Raw genomic sequence first — 17460 nt, forward strand, 5'->3', positions numbered from 1 at the left:
CGTAATCAGATTAAGGAAATGTGTGAGAAAATAGGGTTGTTTTCATGGGAAATTTCAACTTCCCAAATATAAACTGGGCCCTTCTTAGTGCAAGGGGTTTAGATGGGCTAAGACCATTTAGGATTTAGGAGCAGAAGTAGGCTATTCAGCCCAATGAGTCTGCTCCGCCATTCAATCATGGGCTGATCCACTTCGTCCAGTCATCCCCACTCCCCTGCTTTCACCCCACAGCCATTGATGCCCTGGCTAATCAAGAACCTATCTATCTCTGCCTTAAATACACTCAATGACTTGGCCTCCACAACCACTCGTGGCAACCAATTCCACAGATTTACCACCCTCTGACTAAAGTAATTTCTCTGCATCTCAGTTCTAAAAGGACGTCCTTCAATCCTGAGGTCTCTTATCCCAGAATCTCCTACTATGGGAAATAACTTTGCCATATCTAATCTGTTCAGGCCTTTTAACATTTGGAATGTTTCTATGAGATCCCCCCTTCATTCTCCTCAACTCCAGGGAATACAGCCCACCAAGAGCTGCCAGACGTTCCTCATACGGTAACACTCTCATTCCTGGAATCATTCTCATGAATCTTCTCTGAACCCTCTCCAATGTTAGTATATCCTTTCTAAAATAAGGAGCCCAAAACTGCACACAGTACTCCAAGTATGGTCTCACGAGTGCCTTATAGAGCCTCAACATCACATCCCGGCTCTTATATTCTATACCTCCAGAAATGAATGCCAACATTGCATTCGCCTTCTTCACAACCAACTCAACCTGGAGGTTAACCTTAAGGGTATCTTGCACAAGGACTCCCAAGTTCCTTTGCATCTCTGCAGTTTGAATTCTCTTCCCATCTAGATAATAGTCTGTCCGTTTATTTCTTCCACCAAAGTGCATGACCATACACTTTCCAACATTGTATTTCATTTGCCACTTCTTTACCCATTCCTCTAAACTAAACTAAGTCTCTCTGCAGGCTCTCTGTTTCCTCAACACTGCCTGCTCCTCCACCTATCTTTGTATCATCGGCAAATTTAGCCACAAATCCCTTAATACCATAGTCCAAATCACTGACATACAGTTGAAGTCAGAAGTTTACATACACCTTAGTCAAATACATTTAAACTCAGTTTTTCACAATTCCTGACATTTAATCTTAGAAAACATCCCGTCTTAGGTCAGTTGGGATCACTGCTTTATTTTAAGAATGTGAAATGTCAGAATAGTAGTAGAGAGAATGATTTATTTCAACTTTTATTTCTTTCATCACTTTCCTAGTGGGTCAGAACTCTACATACACTTTGTTAGTATTTGGTAGCATTGCCTTTAAATTGTTTAACTTGGGTCAAACGTTTTGGGTAGCCTTCCACAAGCTTCTCACAGTAAGTTGCTGGAATTTTGTTTCATCCCTCCAGACAGAACTGGTGTAACTGAGTTAGGTTTGTAGGCCTTGCTCGCACATGCTTTTTCAGTTCTGCCCACAAATTTCCTATCGGGTTAAGGTCAGAAAATAATGTCAAGTCTGGTTCATCCTTGGGAGCAATTTCCAAATGCCTGAAGGTACCATGTTCATCTGTACAAACAATAGTACGCAAGTATAAACACCATGGGACCACACAGCCGTCATACCGCTCAGGAAGGAGAGGCATTCTGTCTCCTAGAGATGAACGTACTTCGGCGCGAAAAGTGCAAATCAATCCCAGAACAATAGCAAAGGACTTTGTGAAGATGCTGGAGGAAACAGGTAGACAAGAATCTATATCCACACTCAAACAAGTCCTACATCGACATAACCTGAAAGGCTGCTCAGCAAGGAAGAAGCCACTGCTCCAAAATGCCATAAAAAAGCTAGACTACAGTTTGCAAGTGCACATGGGGACAAAGATCTTACTTTTTGGAGAAATGTCCTCTGGTCTGATGAAACAAAAATTGAACTGTTTGCCCGTAATGACCATCGGTATGTTTGGAGGAAAAAGAGTGAGGCTTGCAAGCTGAAGAACACCATCCCAACCGTGCAGCATGGGGATGGCAGCATCATGTTATGGGGGTGCTTTGCTGCAGGAGGGACTGGTGCACTTCACAAAATAGATGGCATCATGCGGAATGAAAATTATGTGGATATATTGAAGCAACATCTCAAGACATCAGCCAGGAAGTTAAAGCTCGGTCGCAAATGGGTCTTCCAAATGGACAATGGCCCCAAGCACACCTCCAAAGTTGTGGCAAAATTGCTTAAGGACAACAAAGTCAAGGTATTGGAATGGTCATCACAAAGCCCTGACCTCAATCCAGTAGAAAATTTGTGGGCAGAACTGAAAGAGCATGTGCGAGCAAGGAGGCCTACAAACTTGACTCAGTTACACCAGTTCTGTCTGGAGGAATGAAACAAGATTCCAGCAACTTACTGTGAGAAGCTTGTGGAAGGCTACCCAAAATGCTTGACCCAAGTTAAACAGTTTAAAGGCAATGCTACCAAATACTAACAAAGTGTATGTAAAGTTCTGACCCACTGGGAAAGTGATGAAAGAAACAAAAGCTGAAATAAATCATTCTCTCTACTACTACTCTGACATTTCACATTCTTAAAATAAAGTAGTGATCCTAACTGACCTAAGACAGGGATGTTTTCTCAGATTAAATATCAGGAATCATGAAAAACTGAGTTTAAATGTATTTGGCTAAGGTGTATGTAAACCTCTGACTTCAATTGTACATCGTAAAAAGTAATGGTCCCAACACTGACCCCTGTGGAACTCCACTGGTAACCGGCAGCCAGCCAGGATAGGATCTCTTAATTCCCACTCTCTGCTTTCTGCCAACCAACCAATGTTCCACCAACGCTAGTAACTTCCCTGTAATTCCATGAGCTCTTATCTTGCTAAGCAGCCTCATGTGCCAAAGGCCTTCTGAAAATCCAAGTACACCACGTCTACTGCATCTCCTTTGTGTACCTTGCTCGTAATTTCCTCAAAGAATTGCAGTAGGTTTGTCAGGCAGGATCTTCCTTTCAGGAAACCATGTAGGCTTTGGCCTATCTTGTCATGTGCCTCCAGGTACGCCGTAATCTCACCCCTAACAATTGATTCCAACAACTTCCCAACCACTGATGTCAGGCTAACATTTGTTAAGTGTATCCAGGTCTCTTAAAACAATATGTGGACAGTCCAATGAGTGGAGGAGCAGTAACGGACCTGGTGTCGAGTAATAACCCTGGCCAGGTGACTGACCAGGTCAGCAGTCAGGAAACAGAACCACAACTCTGGATAGGTACAGTTCTTTCAGGAGAGTTTTAAATTGGAATCGGGCAAATTATGAGAGCATTCAGCAGGCACTTAGCTGAGTTAATTGGGAACACATTTTCTCTGACAAGTCCACATCAGACATGTGGAGGGTGTTTAAAGATCAATTGAACAGAGAGGTAATGAATTTAGTCTAGAAGAAAAAGGAAAAGAATGTAAAGCTTCATAAGTTATGATCAAAGAAAGCACACAAGGACTATAAATAAGCCAGATGAGAACTAAAGGGAATTAGGAAAGCCAGGAGGCACCATGAAAAGTCCTTGGCAAGTAGGATTAAGGTGAAACCCAAGGCATTTTATACATTCATCAAGAGCAAGAGGATAACCAGGGAAAGGTGGGACCACTCAAGGATAAAGGGAGGGGGGGGACATTTTGTTTGGATGCAGAGAAGGTGAGTGAGGTACTTAATGAGTACCTTGTTTCAGTATTTACCAGGGAGAAGGATATGGAGGACCAAGATATCAGTGTTGAGTATTATGGCAATTAGAGGTCAAGGAGGAGGAAGTGTTGGGCCTGCTTATGAGTATTCAAGTGGATGGCCAGAGGGCCTGAAGGGGTTTACCCCAGATTACTGAAGGAGGCAAGAGACAAGATTGCTGAGACCTTAACCAGTATCTTCGTATCCTCTTCTAGACACAGGCGAGTGGCTGATGTTGTAAGAAGGGAACAAGGGAAAATCCTGGGAACTATAGTTTGGTGAGTCTCACATCAGTTGTAGGGAAACTGCTGCAGAAACTTCTTAGGGATAGGATATACGAGAATTTGGAAACCCAGGGAGAGCCAGCATGGCTTCATGCGGGTCAGGTCGTGTCCATAAGACCATAAAACACAGGAGCAGAATTAGGCCATTCAGCCCGTCGAGCCTGCTCCGCCATTTCATCACGGCTCATCCCGGAACCCATTCAACCCCATACACCTGCCTCTGCCATATGCTTTGATGCCCTGAACAATCGGGGGAACTATCAAGTTCCACTTTAAATGTACCCACAGACTTGGCCTCCACCGCAGTTTGTGGCAGAGCATTCCACAATTCAGTACACTACAGCTAAAAAAAAAAAATCTCCCCCTCACCTCTAAAAGGCCGTCCATCAATTTTGAGGCTGTAGTTCTGGATACTCCCAACACAGGAAACATCCTCTCCACATCCATCTTATCTAATCCTTTCAACATTTAGTATGTTTCAATGATATCCCCACGCATTCTTCTAAATTCCAGTGAGTATAGGCCAATAGCTACTCATATGTTAACCCCTTCATTCCCAAAATCATCCTCATGAACCTCCTCTGGACTCTCTCCAATGATAAAACATCTTTTCTGAGATAAGGGGCCTGAAACTGTTGACAATACTCCAGTGCAACCTGACCAATGTCTTATAAAGCCTCAGCAATATCTCCTTGTCTTTATATTCTATTCCCCTTGAAATAGATGCCAACATTGTATTTGCCTTCTTACCACAAACTCAACCTGTAAATTAATTTTCTGGGAGTCTTGCACGAGGACTCCCAAGTCCCTTTCCACCTCTGATGTTTGAATTTTCTCCACATTCAGATAACAGTCTGCACTATTACTATTTTACATATTACTATTTAACTATTTATGGTTTTATTACTATTTATTATTTATGGTGCAACTGTAATGAAAACCAATTTCCCCCAGGATCAATAAAGTATAACTATGACTATTATTCCTTTTACCAAAATGCATTATCATACTTTACTCAACACTGTATTCCATCTGTCACTGCTTTGCCCGTTCTTACAATTTGTTAAGTCCTACTACAATCTCATTGCTTCCTCAGCAGCACCTACCCCTCCACCTATCCTCGTATCATCCACAAATTTTGCCACAAAGCCATCAATTCCACTAAATCATTGACAAACAATGTGAAAAGTAGCGCTCCCAATACTGACCCCTGAGGAACACCACTAGTCACTGGCAGCCAACCAGGAAAGGCCCACTTTATTCACACTCACTGCATTCTGCCTATCAGCCACACCTCTATCCACATCAGTATATTTCCTGTAACACCATATATCTTATCTTGTTAAGCAGCCTCTAGTGTGGCACGTTTTGAAATGCCTTCTGAAAATCCAGGCAAATTACATTCACTGCCTCTCCTTTGTCAACCCTGCCGGTTACTTCCTCAAAGAACTCTAACAGATTTGTCATGCAAGATTTCCCTTCACAGAAACCATGCTGACTTTGAATTATTTTATCATTAGTCTCCAAGTACCCTGAAACCTCATCCTTATTAATAGTGTAAGGAGTTTCTTTTTTTTATGTCACGGTGTAGTCTAATTAAAATGGCTTCTTTGTTATGATATAATTGAAAGGGCTTCTTTGTTATGTTAACTGCTGAGAAAGTCCTCCTGCTAGCAGTTTGTTTTGGATTATCTATTGGTAAGAGGACAAATAAACCAACTGGGATAGTTGTTATGCTTTCTGTGTGTCTGTAAGATACTGTATGCGCGGGTTCTGGAGAGAAGGCAGGAGAGAGAGACAGAGGATGGACCAGGTGCTGCGAGTCCGCTGACAGGTCCAGGTGTTCGGCGAGGAGAGGGGACGGAGACAGACTCGTGTGGAGCGTCTGGCCGACCACCGTAGTTGGTCCCAGGCGGCAGGTTGAGGTGGTCCGAGGGGTCACAGGGTGAAGGAGGGGTTCCTGAGCTCCAACTGTTTGTGCACGAAGAGATTGAACTTTGATAAGTGTGGCGCCTTTTATTTTCCTTTGATGTTTTATTCTCTATTAATTATATAGTTCCAGTAATATCTATAAACTCTAAATCATTTAATTGTATCTGGTTCGGCGAGGAGAGGGGACGGAGACAGACTCGTGTGGAGCGTCTGGCCGACCACCGTAGTTGGTCCCAGGCGGCAGGTTGAGGTGGTCCGAGGGGTCACAGGGTGAAGGAGGGGTTCCTGAGCTCCAACTGTTTGTGCACGAAGAGATTGAACTTTGATAAGTGTGGCGCCTTTTATTTTCCTTTGATGTTTTATTCTCTATTAATTATATAGTTCCAGTAATATCTATAAACTCTAAATCATTTAATTGTATCTGGTGTATTGTCTGTTATTTGGGCGGGGTGGAGTACACACACAGCTTACACACAAACTAATTACCCAGTTGGCGGGGCCGAGGGTTATTTCCCTAGACGACAGTGAGCTGAGCAACCCTGAGGCTGACCAGTGGGGGCTACAATAGACTTTTCCAACCACTGATGTTAGGCTAACTGGCCTATAATTTCCTTTCTTTTGTCTTCCTCCCCTCTTAAAGAGTGGAGTGATATTTATAATCTTCCAGTCCTCTGGGACCATGCCAGGATCAAGTGATTATTGAAGGATCATGACCAATGCATCCGTTATCTCTTCAGCAACCTCTCAGGACCCTGGGATGTAGTTTATCTGGTCCAGATGACTTATCCACCTCAAGACCTTTGAGTTTGCCCAGCACTTTTTCCTTTGTAATAGCAATGGCCTCACTCCTGCTCCTGACACTCAAGGTCCTCTGGCATACTGCTGGTGTCTTCCACAGTGAAGACAGATGCAAAATACTCATAAGGTTCATCTGCTATTTCTTTGTACCCCATTACTACCTTGCCAATATCATTTTCCAAGAAGTCCAATATCAACTCTCACCTCTCTTTTTAATCTTTATATACCTGACAAAACTTCTAGTATCCTGCTCTATATTATTGGCTAGTTTGCCCTCATATTTCATCTTTTCCCTTCTTATAGCTTTTTAGTTACTTTTTGTTGGAACTATTCCCAGAAACTTCAGCCACCTCTGCTCTGCTGTCAATCCCACCAGTATCCTCCTCCAATCTACCTTGAGTGTTAGAAAACTGATAGAATTTTTTGAAAAGATGACGAGATTGATTGATAAAATTATGGCAGTGGGTTTTGTCTGTATGGATTTTAGTAGATGTTTGACAAAGTCCCTCATGGGAGGCTAATCCAAAAGATTAAGATGCATGGGATCTGGAGTGAAATGGCTGCTTGGATTCAGAACTGCCTTACACATAGAAGACAGAGGGTAGTGGTTGAAGGAACTTAATCGAGCTGGAGGTCTGTAATTAGTGCATTTCCTCAGGGATCTGTGCTGGGACTTCTGTTATTTGTGATGTATATAAATGACCTAAATGAAAATAAAAATGGGTGGGTTATTGTTTGTGGATGATACCAAGATTGGTGGAATTGTGGATAGCGTAGAAAATTGGTAAAGAAGGTGGAGCAGAGTGATCAGGACACTAAATGGCAACTCCTTTGCTTGTATCTTCCGAAACAGCTTTACTTCAATCTTTAATATCTTTATTTTTCCCTTTCAGGGTTCTTCTGAAGATCCTGACCTGGAGTTACACGCTGACAATGGTTCTTTGCGGAAATGGGACCCACTCTCGGGGTATCATAACCGGCCATTGTGGTTCAGCATGCCAAGGGCTCGGCCCAAGAGTCCGGCTCAGATTTGGAAGCCTAGGACCTTGGGGTTCTGGAGACAGGCACATCGAGGGTCAGTGTCACGACAGGAGACACATGTGTCATCAGGGGAGTTGGAATATCTGCGGTTGTGTGCCCAGAGTTCTGGGCACAGAGCTCGACAAAAGCAACGTAGCGGTCTTTTAACATCGTAAACCAGCGAGTTGTTTGTTACATCTCCCCACTCGCTGGGAAAACAGAGACACCTCTTTCTCCCTTATTAGGGAGAGAGAGAGCCTGTGGTATGCCAAATACCAGGTGAAACATGAAATCTTTGGGGTAACTGCAAGTCTGTGTCATTTCTATTGCTTTGCTCAAGCTTGAGTGCTCAGTGGTGGGTGCTGATGCTTTTTTTTGCCGGGGGGGCAGAATTGTTGCTTCCGCACAGGAGGGAGGGGAGCTGGGGGAGACTTCAGGGTTCTAACATTTAACTGTCATTCATTCTTTGGGGCACTCCTCTGTTTTCAAGGATAGTTGCAAAGAAAAAGCATTTCAGGATGTATATTGTATATATTTCTCTAACATTAAATTGTACCTTTGAAATCCTTGAATACAGTATGACATAGATCAGTTGCAGATATATGCTGAGAATGGCAGATAGAGTTTAACACAGATAAATGTGAGAGGTTGCACCTTGGTAGGGCAAATGCAAGGAGACAGTACACTGACACTGTTAATAGCAGGATCCTTAACAGTGCTGCAGAGCATAGAGTTCATAGCTCCTTGAAAAGTGGCCACACAGGTCGATAAATGGTTACAAAGGCTTATGGAATGCTTGCTTTTAATAGTCAAGGCACTGAATTCAAAAGTCAAGAAGTTATGTTACAACTTTTTAAAACCTCTGGTTAAGCCACATCTGGAGTATTGCAAACATGAGGAAATCTGCAGATGCTGGAAATTCAAGTGTACGGGGTCTCCTTTTTTTTGTATGTTAAATTTAAAATGGCTTCTTTGTTATGTTAACCTTTTAAATTACTGCGTATGTGGATTAAAATGGCTTCTATGTTATGTTAAATGCTGAGAAAGTCTCTCCCTAGACATTTGCTTGGGTTAATACAGACAGCAGGGTGCTATTAGCCAATGGGTATTCATGTTATCGTTCTTCCGGTGATAATGCTGTCTCATATGACTGGGAACAGGGGGTTTTGGCGGGGAGTCGGAGGAGAGACGGAGAGGACGGCGGATGTGCGGAAAGGCTCCGGTTGATCACTCCGGGCGAGTCGACAGGGTCCGGGTGGTCCCGAGCCGTGAGTCGACAGGGTCTGGGTGGTCCCGAGCCGCGAGTCGACAGGATCCAGGTGGTCGTCAGGAATTTCTGAGCTCCAACTTGTGCACGAGGAACTTGGACTTTGATAAGTCTGGCGCCTTTTTTTTCCATTACTTCCTTTTCTGTATCAAACTTATATTAATTTCATAGACTTAGTAATATCTATAAAGTGTACCTGGTAAAACGTACTGTGTGTGCTGGCTGATGATTGATGTTTGGGATTGATTTGGGTGGCAGTGGTACAGCAACCGACTCAGCGGGAAGCGTTCAGGCCGGTGCTGGGCGGGATTTCCCCTAGACATATACAAACCAATATAGCTGAGCGTTACACAAGCAACTGAGCGTTACACAAGCAACACACCCAAAATGCTGGTGGAATGCAGCAGGCCAGGCAGCATCCACTGGAAGAGGTGCAGTCGACGTTTCGGGTCGAGACCCTTTGTCAGGACTAACTGAAAGAAGAGACAGTAAGAGATTTGAAAGTGGGAGGGGGATCCCCGAAATGATAGGAGAAGACTGGGGAGGAGGGGGGAATGGAGCTAAGAGCTGGAAAGTTGATTGGCAAAAGGCTGGAGAAGGGAGAGGATCATGGGAGGCGAAGCCCAGGGAGAAAGAAAGGGGGAGGGGAGCCCAGAGGAAGATGGAGAGCAGGCAGGGAGTTACAGTGACAGGGACAGAGGGAGAATAGAGAGAGAAAAAAAGGGAAATTTTTTAAAAAATAAATAAATAAATAAGGGATAGAGTAAGAAGGGAAGGAGGAGCATTAACAGAAGTTAGAGAAGTCAATGTTTATGCCATCAGGATGGAGACTACCCAGACGGAATATAAGGTGTTGTTCCTCTAACCTGAAGTGTGGCTTCATCTTGACAGCAGAGAAGGCCGTGGATAGACATATCAGAATGGGAATAGGACGTGAAATTAAAATGTGTGGCCACTGGGAGATCCTGCTTTCTCTGGCGGACAAAGCGCAACGGTCTCCCAGCCTGAGCCATATATAGAAGGCCGCACCGGGAGCATCGGATGCAGTATATCACCCCAACCGACTCCAGGTGAAGTGTCACCTCACCTGGAAGGACTGTCTGGGGCCCTGAATGGTGGTAAGGGTGGAAGTGTAAGGGCATGTGTAGCACTTGTTCCGCTTACAAGGATAAGTGCCAGGAGGGAGATCGGGGGGGAGGGATGGGGGGGATGAATGGACATGGAAGTCGTGTAGGGAGCGATCTCTGCGGAAAGCAGAAAGGGGGCTGTGAGTGAAAGATGTGTTTGGTGGTGGGATCCTGTTGGAGGTGGCGGAAGTTACGGAGAATTATATGTTGGACCCGGAGGCTGGTGGGGTAGTAGGTGAGGACAAGGGGAACCCTATCCACAGTGGGGTGGCAGGAGTATGGGGTGAGAGCAGATGTGTGTGAAATGGGAGAGATGCATTTGAGAGCAAAGTTGATGGTGGAGGAAGGGAAGCCCCCTTCCTTAAAAAAGGAAGACATCTCCTTCGCCCTGGAATGAAAAACCTCATCCTAAGAGCAGATGCGGCAGAGACAGAGGAATTGCGAGAAGGGGAAGGCATATTTGCAAGAGACAAGGTGGGAAGAGGAATAGTCCAGGTAGCTGTGAAAGTCCGTAGGCTTATAGTAGACATCAGTAGATAAGCTGTCTCCAGAGATAGAGACAGAAAGATCAAGAAAGGGATGGGAGGTGTCGAAAATGGACCAGGTAAACTTGAGGGCTGGTGAAAGATGGAGGCAAAGTTAATGAAGTCAACGAGCTCAGCATGTAGAAACCATAGAAAACTACAGCACAGAAACAGGCCTTTTGGCCCTTCTTGGCTGTGCCGAACCATTTTCTGCCTAGTCCCACTGACCTGCACACGGACCATATCCCTCCATACACCTCCCATCCATGTATCTGTCCAATTTATTCTTAAATGTTAAAAAAGAACCCGCATTTACCACCTTATCTGGCAACTCATTCCATACTCCCACCATTCTCTGTGTGAAGAAGCCCCCACCCTAATGTTCCCTTTAAACTTTTCCCCCCTCACTCTTAACCCATGTCCTCTGGTTTCTTTCTCCCCTTGTCTCAGTGGAAAAAGCCTGTTTGCATTCACTCTATCTATATCCATCATAATTTTATATACCTCTATCAAATCTCCCCTCATTCTTCTACACTCCAGGGAATAAAGTCCTAACCTATTCAACCTTTCTCTGTAACTCAGTTTGTCAAGTCCCGGCAACATCCTTGTAAACCTTCTCTGCACTCTCTCAACCTTATTTATATCCTTCCTGTAATTTGGTGACCAAAACTGAACACAATACTCCAGATTCGGCCTCACCAATGCCTTATACAACCTCATCATAACATTCCAGCTCTTATACTCAACACTTTGATTAATAAAGGCCAATGTACCAAAAGTTCTCTTTACGACCCTATCTACCTGTGATGCCACTTTTAGGGAATTCTGTATCTGTATTCCCAGATCCCTCTGTTCTACTGCACTCCTCAGTGCCTTACCATTAACCCTATATGTTCTACCTTGGTTTGTCCTTCCAATGTGCAATACCTCACACTTGTCTGTATTAAACTCCATCTGCCATTTTTCAGCCCATTTTTCCAGCTGGTCCAAGCCCCTCTGTAGGCTCTGAAAACCTTCCTCACTGTCTACTACACCTCCAATCTTTGTATCATCAGCAAATTTGCTGATCCAGTTTACCACATTATCATCCAGATCATTGATATAGATGACAAATAACATTGGACCCAGCACTGATCCCTGTGGCACACCACTAGTCACAGGCCTCCACTCGGAGAAGCAATTCTCTACTACCACTCTTTGGCTTCTTCCATTGAGCCAATGTCTAATCCAATTTACCACCTCTCCATGTATACCTAGCTAACTAACTGAATTTTCCTAACTCACCTCCCATGCAGGACCTTGTCAAAGGCCTTACTGAAGTCCATGTAGACAATATCCACTGCCTTCCCTTCATCCGCTTTCCTGGTAACCTCCTCGAAAAACTCCAATAGATTGGTCAAACATGACCTACCATGCACAAAGCCACGTTGACTCTCCCTAATAAGTCCCTGTCTATCCAAATGCTTGTAGATTCTGTCTCTTAGTACTCCCTCCAATAACTTACCTACTACCGACGTTAAACTTACCGGCCTATAATTTCCCGGATTACTTTTCGATCCTTTTTTAAACAACGGAACAACATGAGCCACTCTCCAATCCTCCGGCACCTCACCCGTAGACAGCAACATTTTAAATATTTCTGCCAGGGCCCCTGCAATTTCAACACTAGTCTCCTGCAAGGTCTGAGGGAACACCCTGTCAGGTCCCGGGGATTTATCCACTTTAATTTTCCTCAAGACAGGAAGCACCTCTTCCCTTTCAATCTGTACAGTTTCCATGACCTCACTACTCGATTCCCTTAATTCCATAGACTTTATGTCAGTTTCCTTAATAAATACAGACGCAAAAAACCTATTTAAGATCTCCCCCATTTCCTTTGGCTCCGCACATAGCCGACCACAATGATCTTCAAGAGGACCAATTTTATCCCTTACTATCCTTTTACTCCTAATATATCTGTAAAAGCTCTTTGGATTACCCTTCACTTTGATTGCCAAGGCAACCTCATGTCTTCTTTTAGCCCTCCTGATTACTTTCTTCAATATTTTCTTGCACTTCTTATACTCCTCAAGCACCTGATTTACTCCCTGTTTCCTATACATTTCATACAACTCCCTCTTCTTCTTTATCAGAGTTGCAATATCCCTTGAAAACCAAGGTTCCTTATTCCTATTCCTTTAATCCTGACAGGAACATACAAACTCTGCACTCTCAAAATTTCTCCTTTGAAGGCTTCCCACCTACCGATCACATCTTTGCCTGAGAACAACCTGTCCCAATCCACACTTCCTGTGTGCAGGAAGCAGTACCAATGCAGTTGTTGATGTAGCGAAGGAAAAGTGGGGGACAGATACCAGTATAGGATTGGAACATGGATTGTTCCACAAAGCCAACAAAAAGGCAGGCATTGCTGGGACCCATACGGGTGCCCATGGCTACACCTTTAGTTTGGAGGAAGTGAGAGGAGCCAAAGAAGAAATTACTAAGAGTAAGGACTAATACCGCTAGATGGAGGAAAGTGGTGGTATAGGGGAACTGGTTAGGTCTGGAATCCAAAAAGAAGTGGAGAGCTTTGAGACCCTCGTGGTGGGGAATGGCGGTATATAGGGACTGGACATCCATGGTGAAAATAAAGCGGTGGGGGCCAGGGAACTTAAAATCATTGAAAAAATTCAGAGCGTGAGAAGTGTCAAGAACATAGGATTGAGCAAGGGGGGATAAAACAGTGTCAAGATATGCAGAAATGAGTTCAGTGGGGCAGGAGCAAGCTGAGACAATGGATCTACCTGGTCAGGCAGGTTTATGGATCTTGGGTAGGAGGTAGAAACGGGAAGTGTGGGGTGTGGGAACTATAAGGTTGGTAGCAGTGGATGGGAGATACCCTGAGCTGATAAGGTTGGTGATGGTGTGGGAGACAATGGCCTGGTGCTCCTTGGTGGGGTCATGATCGAGGGGTAAATAAGAGGAGGTATCCGCGAGTTGTCGCTGTGCCTCGGCAAGGTAGAGGTCAGTACACCAGACTACAATAACCTTATCGGGGGGTTTTATAGTAAGGTTAGGATTAGTGCAGAGGGAGTGGAGATCAGAGCGTTCAGAAGGAGCAAGGTTGGAATTGGAACAAGGTGTGGTGAAGTCAAGACGGTTGATGTCCCGTCGGCAGTTAGCAATAAAAAGATCCAGAGCAGGCAGAAGGCCAGAGCGGGGTGTCCATGAAGAGGAGGGTTGAAGACAGGAGAAGGGGTCATTGGTAGGGGTGGGAGAGTCATTGCCGAAGAAGTGGGCTCGGAGACAGAGCCGGCGGGAGAAGAGTTCAGCGTCATGGCGAACACGGAACTCGCTGAGGTGTGGGTGAAGGGGGACAAAGGTGAGGCCCTTACTGAGAACAGAGCCTTCTGCCTCAGAGAGTTGAAGGTCGGAGGGGATGGTAAAGACCCGGCACAGATGAGAGCTGGGATCAGAGGGGGGAGGGGGGAGGCTGGTGGTGTCAATGGAGAGGGGAGGGTTGGGATGAGAGGAAGCTGGAGCCTCTGAGGGCCCAGGAGCTGACGATGGGATCTGAGGGAGACGGGGTTGCAGAGTCCCACTTTCAATTTCTTACCATCTCTTCTTTCAGTCAGTCCTGATGAAGGGTCTTGGCCCGAAACGTCGACTGTACCTCTTCCAATAGATGCTGCCTGGCCTGCAGCGTTCACCAGCATTTTGGGTGTGCTTCTGGAGTATTACATATAGTTCTGGTCAACCCACTATAGGAAGGATGTTGAATCTTTGCAGAGCGTGTAGAGGAGGTTTACCAGGATGTTGCCTGGTTTAGAGGGGATGTACTATCACGAGAGGCTGGATAAATCTGGGCTGTTTTCCCTGGAGCACTGGAGGCTGAGGGGAGATCTGATAGATGATTATAAGATTATGAGAGACATAGATAGAGTGGACAGTGATTATCTGTTTTCCAGGGTTGAAATGTCTAATACCAGAGGGCATGCATTGAAGGTGTGAGGGGCTAGGTTGAAGAGAGGTGTGAGGGCAAGATTTTTACTTAAAAGTTATGGATGCCCAGAATGTGCTGCCTGGTGATAGAGGTGAAAACATGAAAGGCTTTTAAGAGATATTTGGATAGGCACATAAATGTAAGGAAAATATTGGGATATGGACATTGTACAGGTTGGAGAGATTAGTGTTTGGGTGTTTTCAATTTGCTCTTTAGCTGGTTTAGCACATTGTGGGCTGAATGGCCCATTCCTGTGCTATTTGCCCACGACCCCTTTCCCCTTTCTCTCTGCCCATCCTTGATCCACTCACACTGCCTTTACTCTCTTTGCTCCCTACCTGCCTCCCAATACTCCAGCCTCTTCACAGCTTCATTTCCTCATCCCACTCCCAACATTCTGCCCAATCCCTCACCCTCTCTGCACCTCTTTTCTCACCATTTTCCCCTCCCACCCAAAACTCAAATTCAACTTATCCCTGCTTCGCCCTCAATGCTGTTCCCACTCTCTCCTACTTCAACTCGTCTTCTCCCTTATTCCACATCACGCTTTCTCCACTCTCCAATCCCCTTTTCCCACTGCCTCGCCCTCCAACCCTTTCTTTCATTTTTCCATCTCACCCTACCCATCAACACTCTCCACATTCTTGTTTGCTCCTACCATCTTTTACTCCTGACATCTGTCCCTATGCCACTCTCATCCCCCCCACACAGTACAGCACAGGAACAGTTGTTTCAGCCCACAATGTCTGTTCTCACCATGACACCAATTCAAAATGCATGTGGTCTATATTCCTCTATTCACTGCTGTTCTTGTATCTACCCAAACTACCTCTCAAAACTTACTATATTTGCAGCCCCATCACCCCTGGCTGGACATTCCAGGCACCCATCACTCTTTGTGAAATAAAAATTTGCTTTGAATATCAGCTTTAAACATTCCCTGTGATCTACAGCATTTGACATGCTGGGAACAAGACTACCTACCCTGTTGATGCATCTCATAATTTTATAAATTTCAATCATGTGTCCCAATGGTCTCCAATGCACCTGAGAAAGCAATCCAAGTTTGTTTGACCTATCCTGGCTAATACTCTCTAAACCCGACAACATCCCAGTGAATGTCTTCTATGCCCTTTCCAAAGTCTTCCCGTAATGAGACTACCAGAACTGAACACGAATATAGCCTGCCGAAAGTTCTATAAGGCTGCAACATAAATTCTTGATTTTTCTACTCACACCCCAAATGAAGGCGGCAAATACTATATATGCCAACTTTAGCAATCTGCTTGTATTTCCAATTTCAAGAAGCTATGAACTTTCACTCTCACATTCTTCTGTAAACACTTCTCAGTGCATCACCCATTCTTTCTCTATTTCTCACTCCCCCACTCTATTCCTTATCTATCCCACTCACGTTTTCTCCCCTCACTTCTGTTATCTCCCTCTTCTCCAACCACCTCTCAACTTTCATTCTTCCCCTAGTTCTGGTCCAATCCGCCAACATTCCCATTCTCTCCATTCAGCTCCCAATCTCTTACCACCACCTCATTTCTCTCCCCCCTTCACTCCCACCTCTAACCAATATCCCCTAACTTGGTATCTTCCCACATTCTCTCCTACTCTCCTAATTCTACCTCCACACCATTCCCTTTCCCTTACCCATACCCCATTCTCACACCAATCTAAACCCACTTGGGTCCTCCCCAGTCCTCAGCCACTCACTCCTGCTTTATCTTGTCCTCTCCCTCGCATACTACTTCCTTCACCCCTTCCATACTTGTTGTCCCCATCCCCACCCTCTCTGTGCTAACCAGCCGACACCTGTTTTAAACCTCATCTCTTCCGCGCTCTCCTCTTCTCTCTCCTGTGCTATCCCATTTACACACAACTACCCGACTCTCGCCACCAATTACTCTCTCCTCACAACTGGTTCTGTAACCAATCTCACCTCAGTTCTCTCCGCCCACTTCTGTGATGTCCTTCCTATTCCTTCCACATGATCACCACCCGTCAATACCCACGACCTCTCCCCACTTCTTTTCTCTCCTTTCGCCCATTATCCCACCAATTCCCCTCTCTCTTTCCCACACATTCCAACATCGCCTGCCCCTCATGTTTTTCCTCACAGTTCTCCCAAAGACCTGTTCTCTACACCCCTGCTCTTTCCCCGCCTGTGCTCCCCAACTTCTTCCTACTCAGGACTGCGCGGCCTCCTTCGCAGGCTCGGGGCCCGCACTCACCAATCAGCCTTCGCATTTCTTCCACGCTCAGGTAGAGGTTGAACCCGGGGCCGTCAGAATAGACAACGACAAAGCAGCAGCTCCAGAGCAGCAACAGCACTTGCTCGATCCCGCACGTCCAGCCGCGGCCCGCCATTCCGCAGCGGTAAAGCCGCCAAACTGCGCGCTCCGCAAGCGGTAGAACCGCCTAACCTCCGCTCTGCTGCATGGCGGACGGACGGCCGGCACACAATCGCTAGGCGCAGGCGCGAGCGCGCGTGGCCGGACGGGGTCGCGCACGGCAGCAGGGGCGCGTGCAGAGCTCTGACCTCCCAGTCACCCAGTTCCTCCCTAGCCTAACTCACTCAATCTCTTATCCCCTCCCTAGCTTTCTCTCGAGCACTTAGCCAACCATTACACACAAAATGCTGAAGGAACTCAGCAGGCCAGGCAGTATCAATGGAAAAGAGTAAACAGCCGACATTTCGGGCCAAGACCCTTTATCAGGACCTGAAAAAAAGATGAGAAGTAAGAGTAAGAAGGTGGGGGGAAGGGAGGAATAAGTACAAGGTGGTAGTCTC

General features: G+C 45.5%; 1 protein-coding gene across 4 annotated transcripts in view; it reads right to left on the bottom strand.

Annotated features, from left to right (window-relative positions):
* ryk (receptor like tyrosine kinase) overlaps positions 1-17153 on the bottom strand; it is a 408854-nt gene extending 391701 nt beyond the window's left edge. For 3 of the 4 annotated variants that reach the window (XR_010017704.1, XR_010017705.1, XM_063046162.1), the window contains exon 1: positions 16901-17153. Coding sequence is in view for 1 of the 4 variants with exons in the window: in XM_063046162.1 (XP_062902232.1) it covers positions 16901-17036 (136 nt within the window). In the remaining 3 variants the exon portion in view is untranslated. Of the gene's footprint in view, positions 1-9234; positions 9340-16900 lie in introns of those variants that run through there. The other variant, XR_010017706.1, reaches the window with a different exon arrangement.
* Between the last annotated feature and the right edge of the window lie 307 nt (positions 17154-17460).

This window comes from Mobula hypostoma, chromosome 4 (assembly GCF_963921235.1).
Source record: "Mobula hypostoma chromosome 4, sMobHyp1.1, whole genome shotgun sequence".
Taxonomy (NCBI): Eukaryota; Metazoa; Chordata; class Chondrichthyes; order Myliobatiformes; family Myliobatidae; genus Mobula; species Mobula hypostoma.